Here is a 12026-nt window from a genome sequence, read left to right on the forward strand (position 1 = left end):
ATTGAGGTGGATAGAAAACTGGTTGGCAGAGAGAAAACAAAGAGCAGGGATTAATGGGTCCTTTTCAAATTGGCAGGCAATAACTAGTGGGGTACCACAGGGATCGGTGCTGGGGCGCCAGCTATTCACAATATATATTAATGATTTGGATGAGGGACCAAAATGTAACATCTCATAAATTTGCAGACGGTACCAAGTTGGGTGGGAGAGTGAACTGTGACGAGGATGCAGGGATCCTACAGCATGATCTGGACAGGTTGGGTGAGTTGGCAAATCAATGGCAGATGCGTATAATTTGGATAAGTGTGAGGTTATTCGCTTTGGAAGCAAAAACAGGAAGGCAGATTACTACTAAAATGGTTGTAAATTGAGAGAGAGCGGGACCTGGGTGCGTTGTGCACCAGTCGCTGGAATAGATAAGTTGTTACCTGGCTGCCCTCTCTTCCCTGTCTCTGTGAGTTTTGTAGGCTATAATTTCTCCCCTAATCGCAGCCTTCGCAGAGCGTGGTCGGAGATGACTATCGCTGAATATTCCGCCCTTGCTGTTCTTGGAAGCACCGATTTTCCCACTGCAAAGAAGTCTATCCTTGAATATGCTTTGTGCAGCAGTGAAAAGAACAAGAATTCCCTCTCAGCGGGGTGTAGAAATCGCCATGGATCTGCCATCCCCATCTGCTCCATGAATGCTCTCAGTTCCCTAGCCATGCCTGTCTTTTTCCCCATTCTGGTGTTTGACCAGTCCATCAGAGGGTCCCGTACACAGTTGAAGTCGGCCCCCCCTCCCCCATGATCAGTTGGTGTGTGTAAATTTCACGGATTTCCGCCATGGTTTTCTTTATAAAGTCTGTGTTGACCCAGTTGAGTACGTACACATTTACCAGAACCACCGGTGCCCCGTCCAGGACACCGCTGACCATGACATTCCGTCCCCCTTGGTCCATAACCGTCTCTGTCTCAGTGAACCTATTCCTCTTACTAATCAATATGACTACTCCCCTAGCCCATGTACCATAGCATGAAGGATACGTCTGCCCCACCCAGGTCTTTCTTACCCGCAGTCGGTCCTTCTCCCTCAGGTGTGTCTCCTGCAGGAAGATTATGCTGGCCTTCAGGCTTCTTAAGTGGGCAAAGTCTCTGGAAATTTTCACCGATGCAAAAAGGGTAGCTGTGCAATAAGTCTCTGTTTCTTAGTGATCTTCCTCCGATCTGCCTTCATCGCTGCCTTGCCTGCCCCTTGTCTGGCAAGAAAACAAAATTGTTTGCCTCCGCTGGGGTATTGAAGTAGTGCTCTTTGTCTGGTACGTGACCCAAGACCCCATTTTTGTATAGCACCCTCTGTTTTGCCAGATCCACCCCAACATCTTGGTAAATATGGATTTTGTGCCCTTCCCATGTGCTCGCTCCAGTCTGTCTTGTTCACCACAGGATCCTTTCCCGGTCCTGGTATCAGTGCAGCTTTGCAATGATTGGTCTTGGCTGCTCCCCTACCTTGGGCTTCAGTCTGAGTGACCTGTGTGTTCTGTCGAGTTCTGGGGGTTTGGGAAGCTGGCAGGCCCACAATCCGAACATTCTGTTGTTGGGATCTGTTCTCCTGGTCGTCTACTTTTTCCCTTGAGCCGGCACCAATTTGTTGACTTCTGCTTCCAGAGAGATAATCCTGTTGCTCCGATCTGTCGAGGTTCTTTCCAGGTCGTGGATAGTCCCCTTGTGTGCCTCCATTTTCTTCCCCAACCCATCGATTGTTTTTTGTAAGGTGACCATCGCCACCTGGATTTCAATTCTAATTGCCTCTTTCATGGCGGCCAGCTCCTTCTTGAAGAAGGTCTTCCATCCGTCTCCAGGTGGTGAGGAGGGGGCTGATGATCGGGTCGATGGTCTCCCTCTCTCTTGGGTGACCGGAGTCCTCCTCACCTCATGCGTCCGCTGGTTCCTCCGCTTTCCACCACTTCTGCCATCCTGTCGAGCCCTCGAGCTCCCGTTTGCTGGCATTTCTTTTTGAGGCTGTTTTATTTCCTCCGTTGAGGTTGATTTGCCTTCGACTTTTCAGGCAAAATTCACCAAAAAGTGCCTATTTGGTTCTGGTTGGGAGGAGAGGCACCTGATGTGCGTCCACTCAGCACATCACCATCGCCGAAAGTCCGCAACCCAAATAAACCCAGGCCCTTTGAGCCTGCTTCGCCATTTATCACGATCATGGGTTGCAGCCAAGCGAAACGGCAGCTCCCCCCCCCCCCCCCGCTCGCTCCCACTCCCGGTGGGGACCATATAATACTCGCTTTTTCCTAGAGTATACCCCGAGAATGTCCCAAATCTCTGGAGCACTTGCATTATAGTCCCCACCGAAGGGCTTGGTTCCGAAATATACAACAGAAGACCATCGGCGTATAGGGACACCCTATTTCCCCCGCCCCCCACCTCCAACACACACACACTATCGTCTTCCATAACCATGAGCTCCTTAGTGCAATGGCCATGGGCTCTCTAGCCAATGCAAACAATAGGGGGACCCCTGCCTCATACCCCGGTACAGTGCAAATTCATGCTATTGGTGTGAACATTCGCCATCGGTTCCTTAACCAGCAGCCGCATCCACGCCTCAAATCTCTCCAGTACCGCCATCAAATTACCCCACTCTACCCGATCAAACTCCTTCTCTGCGTCCATTCAGCAGAGATATGGGCTTATATGACCCACACTCTACCGGTTCCTTGTCTTTCTTTAGTAGCAACGAGATGGAAGCCTACCCCATTGTTTGCGGCACGTCACCTCCTACCTGTCACATCCTCAAACATTCCCACCATCAACGGTGTCAGTTTCTCCTTAATTTTCTTATAAAATTCAACTGGGAATGCATCGGGCCCCACCGCCTTCCCTGCCTGCATCCTCCCAAACACCTCCTTCACTTCCTGCTACCCCACCGGCTCCTCCAACCCTGCTCTTATCCTCCTCTCCCAGCCTCAGATACTCCAGCTCATCCAAACATTCCTTCATCCTCCCTTCCTCCTCATCTGGCTCTGATCTATACCAGTCTCTATAAAATTCCTTGACTACTTTATTAATTTGCTCCGGAGCCACCACCAGCTTTCCTGGACACAAACTATCTCCCTTGCCGCTGTCTCCCTCCGGAGCTGGCCGGACAGCATACGCCCTGCCTTCTGCCCCCCCCCCCCCCCCCAATACCCTTAGACAGCTCCCTTCACCCTTCTTAACTCCCGTACTGCTTTCCCCGTGGATAATTGGTCCAACCTCACCTGCAACTCCTTCCTCTTGGCCCGGGTCTCCTGCATGCCTCCCAACCACCTCCAAAACCTCCTCTTTGGTGTTCCTCCCTCTTCTCCCTATCCACCTTAGCTTTAAAAGAGATCAGCTCTCTTCCCCCCCCCCCCCCCCCCCCCCACTACTGTCTTCAAAGCCTCCCAGACCACCGACTGCGAGACCTCTCCCATACAATTGAATCCCACATATTCCTCAATCACCTTCCTGATCTTATCACAGAAGCTCCTGTCCGCTAACAAACCCACATCAATTCTCCTCCCCGGCCTCTGAGCTAACCCTTTCTCCAAAACCACATCCATCCAATGCGGAGCATGATCCGAAATCACGATTGCTGAGTATTCTGACCTCATAACCCCAACCAATAGCACCTTTCCCACCATGAAAAAGTCAATCCTTGTGTACCAGAGAGAAAAACTAATACTCCCATCCCCTCAGGTGTAAGAACATCCACAAGATGTTTGGGCTCATCCCATCTTCTTCATGAGCCCAAACAGTGCCTTTGTTCCCCCGACTGTGCCAGCGAGAGCGGTTAAGATCTATCCACCTTCGGTTCCAAAACCATTTCCCAATCTAACCCCTCTACTATCAGCTCATGGGTATTCAAATCGAGAATGGCACCCAGCACCCTCTTCACAAACCCCACATCATCCCAGTTGGGGCCATATTAAGGGGCACACGGTAGCACAAGTGGATAGCACTGTGGCTTCACAGCGCCAGGGTCCCAGGTTCGGTTCCATGCTGGGTCACTGTGCGGAGTCTGCGCATTCTCCCCATGTCTGCGTGGGTTTCCTCCGGGTGCTTCGGTTTCCTCCCACAGTCCAAAGACGTGCAGGTTAGATTGGCCATGATAAATTGTCCTTGGTGTCCAAAAAAAGGTTAGGAGGGGTTATTGGGTTACGGGTTTAGGGTGGAAGTGAGGGCTTCAGTGGGTCAGTGCAGACTCGATGGGCCGAATGGCCTCCTTCTGCACTGTATGTTCTATGTACTATGTATATACGTCACCAATGCCACCAACCTCCCCGTTAGCGACCTCATTACTATCACGTACCTGCCCCCCTGATCTGCCACCACCTTGTCCATCTGAAACCTCATCCTCTTGTCCACCAATACTGCCACCCCCGAGCCCTGCTATCGAACCCTGAATTTAAAACCTGACTCGCCTAAGCCTCACCTGATCCTTCACCCTCAAATGGGTCTCCTGCAGCATCACATCGGCATTTAATGTGTAAAAGCCCTCGATCTCTTCACTGGTCCCCTAACCTTCCACATTACTATTCTGACCAGGGGTCTCTCAGTGCCCCACCCCGTCTGCCATCATCATAACCCCGGGCCCTGCCCCTCAGGCCCGGCCCACCCTTTTGTTTCCGTCGAACCCCCCCCCCCCCCCCCCCCCCCCACTGAACCTTCCATCCGCTTCCTCTTGCAAACACCTCTCCCAGTATCGATCCCAGCCCCCTAACTTTCACACATCCCAGGCCCATCATAGATACATAGAAGATAGGAGCAGGCGGAGGCCTTTTGGCCCTTTGAGCCTGCTTCGCCATTTATCACGATCATGGCTGATCATCCAACTCAATAGCCTAATCCTGCTTTCTCCCCGTAACCTTTGATCCCATTCACCCCAAGTGCCATATCTAGCCGCCTCTTGAATATATTCAATGTTTTAGCATTAACTACTTCCTGTGGTAATGAATTCCACAGGCACGCCACTCTTTGTGTGAAGAAATGTCTCCTCATCTCTGTCTGAAATGGTTTACCCTGAATCCTCAAACTGTGAACCCTGGTCCTGGACACACCCACCATCGGGAACATATCTTCCCTGCATCTACCCTGTCTAGTCCTGTTAGAATTTTATAAGTCTCTACGAGATCCGCTCTCATTTCTCTGAACTCCAGCGAGAACAATCCTAACCTAGTCAATCTCTTCTCATATGACATTCTCATCCCGCCATCCCTGGAATCAGTCTGGTAAACCTTCGCTGCATTCCCTCGAGAGCAAGAACATCCTTCCTCATAAAAGACCAAAACTGCACACACTATTCCAGGTGTGACCTAACCAAGGCCCTGTATAACTGCAACAACACGTTCCTGCTTCTGTACTCGAAACCTCTCGCAATGAAGGCCAACATACCATTTGCCTTCTTTACCGCCTGCTGCACCTGCATGCTTCCCTTCAGCGACTGGTGCACAAGGACACCCAGGTCCCGCTGCACACTCCTCTCCCAATTTAGAACTGTTAAGGTAGTAATCTGCCTTCCTGTTTTTGCTTCCAAAGTGAATAACCTCACACTTACCCAAATTATACTGCATCTGTCATTGATTTGCCCACTCGCCCAACCTGTCCAGATCATGCTGCAGGATCCCTGCATCCTCATCACAGTTCACCCTCCCATCCAACTTGATATCATCTGCAAACATTGAAATGTTATGTTTTGTTCCCTCTTTCCCTCTTCCAAATCATTTATATATATATATATTGTGAATAGCTGGGGTCCCAGCACCTATCCCTGTGGCATCCACTAGTTACTGCCTGCCAATTTGAAAAGGACCCATTAATCCCTACTCTTTGCTGCCTCTCTGCCAACCAGTTTTCTATCCACCTCAATACACTTCCCCCAATCCCCTTTAATCTTGCAAAATAATCTCTTATACGGGATCTCTTATAATCTCTAATCTCTTATAATCTCTTATACGGGACTTTGTCAAACGCCTTCTGAAAGTCCAAATATCCCACATTGACTGGCTTCCCCTTGTCAACTAGTTACATCCTCAAAGAATTCCAACAGATTTGTCGAGCATGATTTCCCCTTCATAACTCCATGCTGACTCTGCTTTCTAAATGTTCCGCTGCAAAAAATTCTGATGTGGAGATGCCGCCGTTGGACTGGGGTGAGCACAGTAAGAAGTCTTACAACACCAGGTTAAAGTCCAACATGTTTGTTTCAAACACTAGCTTTCGCAGCACTGCTCCTTCCTCAGGTGAAGGTCCTAGCTTTCACCGAAGGAAGGAGCAGTGCTGCGAAAGCTCGTGTTTGAAACAAACATGTTGGACTTTAACCTGGTGTTGTAAGACTTCTTACAAAAAATTCTTGATGATGGATTCAAGAATTTTCTCCACTACCGATGTTAGGCTTACTGGTCTATAATTCTGTTTTCTCTCTACCTCCCTTTTTGATGTTGGAGTGACATTAGCTGCATCCAATTTGCAGGTACTGTTCCAGAGTCTATAGAATCCCGGAAGATGACCGCCAATGCATCCATTATTTCCAGACCCACCTCCTTAAGCACTCTGGATGCAGATTATCAGGCCCTGGGGATTTATCCATCTTCAATCCCATCAATTTTCCCAGCACCATTTCTCTACTAATATTGATCTCCCTCTGTTCTTCCCTCTCACTAAACCTTTCATTCTCCAACATTTCTGGGATCTGATTTGTGAAGACAGAACCAAAGTATGTATTCAATTGCTCAGCCAGTTCTTTGTCCCTTATTATACATCACCCTCTTTCTGTCTGTAGGAGGCCTATAATCTGTCTTTACCAATCTCTTTCTCTTCACATATCTATCGAAACTCTTCGCGTCAGTCTTTATGTTCCCTGCAAGCTTACTTTCGTACTCTATTATCCCCTTCTCAATCAATCCCTTGGTCCTTCTTTGCTGAATTTTAAACTGCTCCCAATCTTCAGACTTATTATTTTTCTTGGCCAATCTGTATGCCTCTTCTTTGCATCGGATACAATTTCTAATTTCCTTTGTGAGCCATGGATTGGCCCTCTTACCCATTTTGCTTTTGTGCATCGTAACCTGCTCGACCAGGTTCCAACAAGCGTGGCTCCTCCCCCCACCACATCCCATTCAACCCGTACAGGGGCTGTTTAGCACAGGGCTAAATCGCTGGCTTTGAAAGCAGACCAAGGCAGGCCAGCAGCATGGTTCAATTCCCGTACCAGCCTCCCCAAACTGGCGCCAGAATGTGGCGACTAGGGGCTTTTCACAGTAACTTCATTTGAAGCCTACTCGTGACAATAAGCGATTTTCATTTCATTTTCATTAATTTCACGAACCAGTCTTCCTAGCTAGTGCGGAGGCTCCTGTTCGGGGGTCCCCCTCCTCTCAATACCCTACCCAATAATGCAGTCCCACTTCTTCACCTCCTTCACCCACACTTTCATTGCAGCCATCATCTTGCACCTCCATGTGCTTGTCGAAATGCCTCTCAAATTCTCCTCGGTCAGAGTTTCCACTGTGAGGGGAGCGGCCCCACCCAGCGATCCAGCCTCCACCATCTTTCTTCCCGTCGGACTCACTAGCTCACTTGACTGCAGTCGATCGCTCACCCCCTTCTTTCCAGTGCATTTCCTCTGCGTCTTCAACATCTCCCACCTTCTTTATACCTTCCCACACCAGCTCATTCAAAAACTGACCCTGGAACCGGGCATTAAAGTCCACAAACCAGAGCCTCAAGCAGGAGCCACCAATGTGTGACCTCCACATACATGCCGTCACTGGAAGTCCTCTGTAATTATGAATTTTGCTGATATTTAAGACCGGAATTAAGCCGAAAAGTATTAACGCCAATACTTTGGCACCCTATCAAAATATAAAAGCATTTGCTGAATCAGACTTTGTTATTGTATTAATATCCTAAATAGATTATACTCATATGGCTGAAGCAACTAGACTTCAGCTGAGAACTTTCATGTTATTTTTGAATATAGATATACTAACATTTAGCACTGATGCAAAATAGATTAGCTCAGATAATCTTTACAGATTTTATAAAATAGTTTATTAATTTCCCTGTTCTTCTTCCCTTTAAATCTCCCACCTCACATTCCCGATCACGTCCTACATAGTCAGATACTAAGCATTGTGCAAAAGCAGCTTGTGCCCGATCATTTATTTTATTTGATCCCCCTTCTTCCTTGTGAGGAAATACTTGGGCCCAGATCTTCTGGCCTCCTGATTATTGCAGACCGGATATACCCTTTCCCCCTCAACCTTATTCAAATGTCCCAACGCTTTTCAGTGCATTTACCAGAAGACCGCTAGTGCCATCAAAAAAGGGACATACCTATCTGGAAAGTTTCCCAGAAAATGTTAAGACCACAAAATCCTAGTCTAACTCTTGGATAAATATGCAACTGTCCCTGCGACTCCCCATACAACTGCCCTGAAATCCCACCCAGCTCTTCCCTTGCCACCTCCAAATGTCTGACCTGACCAATCCCCCAACTCCTACCAACCCAAGAAAACTCCCTGCTCCTTGACCCGAGCTGACTAGCCCACAACCTGACAACCCCTCCCAACCCAACTGATCTACCCTCTTAATCACCCACCCTATCCAGCTGTAACTCATCCACTCTCACGCCCACCCATTTACTAACGCACTGAGAAGCTATTTAAATATTCCAAAATGTTTCAGTGCTTAAGTGAACACTTATCAGAATACAACAGCTAGTGCCATCAAAAAGGAGTCATGCTTATCACTCCTCTCCCACCATTGCCCAGACAATCGAGCACTGTGAGAGAGCAATGTGATGGAAGACTGCCCTGCATTTCTGAAAAAGCCAGGATCGGAAGACCAGTCTGGAAATATGGAACAGAGTTGTGGCACAGAAAAATAAGGGCAGCTACCTCGTGATGATTGCCACTTCTTGGAAGATTCAGGCTCTGACCTCTGCTCAGTATCTGCCTGAGGTAGCTCATTTGATGGGCAGGAGCTGATCGTGTGGGGAATTGCCACCGTCTCGCACTGGGTGTTCGTAATTTCGCAGCTGAACTGAGCTCTTAAATGGCACTCCTAAGCATTTGACTTTGCTAAGTTAACCTGCTTTTCTTCTTTCTTACTTGAAAGTCTGCAATTGTGACCTTAGCAGGAGCCAGCAGGAAGGGACCTTAGTTACCTTCATTTGTGCCTGACATTTTGTCACCATAGCTTATAACAAGTTATGTAAAACACTTGCCTATCAAGCAAAATTGATCTGAATTATCTAAACAGGAACACAAAGGTAACAAACGGATTTCATGCTGTGTGGAGAATCATGTGGCTTTTCTTGTATTATTGTGGATTATGGTTTGTGTTTATGTTTATGGATTATTTTTTTCTGTATTTCTCTATGTTGAAAGTCCAAATTACTGATTTGTGCAAAATTGTGTTTCATTGAGCAGTGGATAGTAATTTTTCCCATCTGAAGATTGTGGAGAATGTGCTTAATAAAATTCTGATGGATTCCTTACAAAAGTATAACGATCACAATTTTTGAACGTCAAACTTGTTTAGCTGGTGTGCAGCAAAAATACCATCATTGGTCTGTTGGACCAAAAAGCCTATTTCTGTATTGTAAATGTTCTGGAAGATATTGTCAGTTAAATACCCCCAGTAATATAATTCATTATGACTCAACCATCTTTCATGTATTCGCCATTTAATTTTCAGTTTCTGTTCCTTCCAAAATTGGACGTGTCAACATTTTCACATTAATAACAAGAACAAATTCATCATTTTCAATTTTTCAGCAAGACTTTCATAATTGATGTTGTGATGAAGTAGCGGTATGCTACCGGCATGATGTATTTTAAACAGCATTTTCTTATTAAGTGGATTTGCTATTTTTATCCTCCTTTGTTAGAAAATTCAACATAAACTAAACACTAGCTGAAATAGCAATTAACAATAGAAGTATGCTGCCATTGCTACAAGTATTTGGTATTCTAGTCTGGGTTATAGGCATATTTTAATTCTATTTATCTTTTGCTTCTTTTTCAGCTAACTGTCTGCTGGGGAATGCAGTCATACTGTTCAAGATGATGGGTTTCCCTCTTAATGAACAAAAAAAAGATTGTGTAATATGCTTTTTGACATTCAAACAAGAGTGCACAAATGCTGCAATTTATTTTATATGAAAAAGAGCTAAACATGACTGTCTACGGATCAAAAGTTTCACAATAGTTTACAGCACTTTGCAGCAATGTAAAATTCTAAACCTGGGAACAGTATTGGTCTGCTGCAATCCCAGACAGCAATAGAAGTTGATGTAAAGATGCCCCAGGTTGCTTGTATGCATAATCTTCAAAAAGCTCTCTTGGATGTGATACTACTTGGCAACCAAGTGAAATAAACACTAGATTGGTTGGGACACAGGATGGGTGAAATGTGCCACTGCCCAATAGACCAGAATATTTTAATGAAGAATGATGAATTTGTGAAGTGTTTGCATCAGTTCAACTAGAATAATAAACCAAATGTACTCGGTGGTCACATGAAAGTATATTGTTTTGGAACAGTCCAAGAGAGCTTTGAAACTTCATAGAGTCAGTCATACCTTTTCAGTTTTATCTGAATAATAATTAGTAAAAGAAAACCTTCAGTTGTCTTTAAGTTGGCAAAAGTACATCACATGGTATGTATAAAGAACAAGCTTTTGTTATCACAGTTGCATCTATGCACTTGTATAAAGCCATAGAGTTTAACAGATTTGCTTATGAGCATATTATAGGAAGCTGTATCTGAAAGGAATGTCGGAAACTGGATTCCTTCAGATTGAGGAAATTTTGAGACTGTTATCAGTCAGAAATACACACTTTATAATGGGCAACCCATGATTTCCATTCATATCTAAATAACGCCTTAACTTAACATTTTCTAGATGTTTGCCCATTCTGTTAAATTGAAGTTTACTGATAACTGTTATAATGGAAATTAAAGTTTATTGTTAAGAAAAATAGTGCACTATTTTTACATGTAACCATTTGCATTGGCCAATTTTGAATGTGTTTCTATAAAATTATTGAAGAAAATATTTCAAGTATGAAATCTTAAAAAGAACTAGCTCTAATGTACAACTGTTACTACCCACTGTAAACTAATTATACAAGGAATTACATGGTATTGGCCCTTTCAGTTATATTACTGTAATTGCAAATTTATGGAATTTGTAATCCATTAGACTCACTAAGTGCTATGAAACCTTATTTGCCTTGGTTTGTGTACCAGTCTAGATGTTTTATTTTCATTATTATTTCTAAAAAAAAAAGAGCATCCGTGTCTGTTATTTTTACTGCAATCTCACAGCACATTTATAAAGATTTTCACAAACTCTAAAATGATTTAACTGGTCATACTGTAGGTGTATTTTAAAAGTTTGTATAGAGTTCCCTAATACTGTAGCCGTAGTGAGGACTCTGATGTGTAGATGGAAGCTGAGGCCTTGCAAATGGGGCACTCGTACATATATATTATTTTACATGCCATCTTACAAAAATACATAATTTATATTGGCTTGGCCATTTTGTATTTATAAAGGCTATCATCCTGAAATGCATGTTTTATACAACTACAGTATGCTAAAGATAATGTAAACATATTTGACAATAAAACCATTATGTAGCCTTCCTTTTTTTTTGTTTTGCATAGTTGTTAATTTGGTATCAGCCCACCCTTATTTACATGCACATTGTCATGATGTATTAAGTCTTAAAAGATGTTTTTGGAAGAGTTTTCGTTCACTTCAATGAAATCTAATTTGTTTTAATTCTTCTGTTTCAAGAATTTTTTTATAAGCCTATCGCTTTATAGAAGTATTGCTTCATTCTATGTCACAGAATTGTAACAGCACATTTGCCTGTCGTGTCTGCGCCAGTTGTCTAGAGGAGCAATTTATCGACTGCCACTCCTCCCACCCTCTCCCTGTAGCCCTGCAGATTCTTCCTTTGCAGATACCTCAATTGAATGTCCATCCACCACACACT

General features: G+C 44.9%; 1 protein-coding gene across 4 annotated transcripts in view; it reads left to right on the forward strand.

Annotated features, from left to right (window-relative positions):
* rock2a (rho-associated, coiled-coil containing protein kinase 2a) overlaps window positions 1-11671 on the forward strand; it is a 318731-nt gene extending 307060 nt beyond the window's left edge. For all 4 annotated transcript variants that reach the window (XM_038800251.1, XM_038800250.1, XM_038800253.1 and 1 more), the window contains one exon: window positions 10045-11671. Coding sequence is in view for 1 of the 4 variants with exons in the window: in XM_038800253.1 (XP_038656181.1) it covers window positions 10045-10048 (4 nt within the window). In the remaining 3 variants the exon portion in view is untranslated. The remainder of the gene's footprint in view (window positions 1-10044) is intronic.
* The last annotated feature ends 355 nt before the right edge of the window (window positions 11672-12026 follow it).

This window comes from Scyliorhinus canicula, chromosome 6 (assembly GCF_902713615.1).
Source record: "Scyliorhinus canicula chromosome 6, sScyCan1.1, whole genome shotgun sequence".
Classification (NCBI taxonomy): Eukaryota; Metazoa; Chordata; class Chondrichthyes; order Carcharhiniformes; family Scyliorhinidae; genus Scyliorhinus; species Scyliorhinus canicula.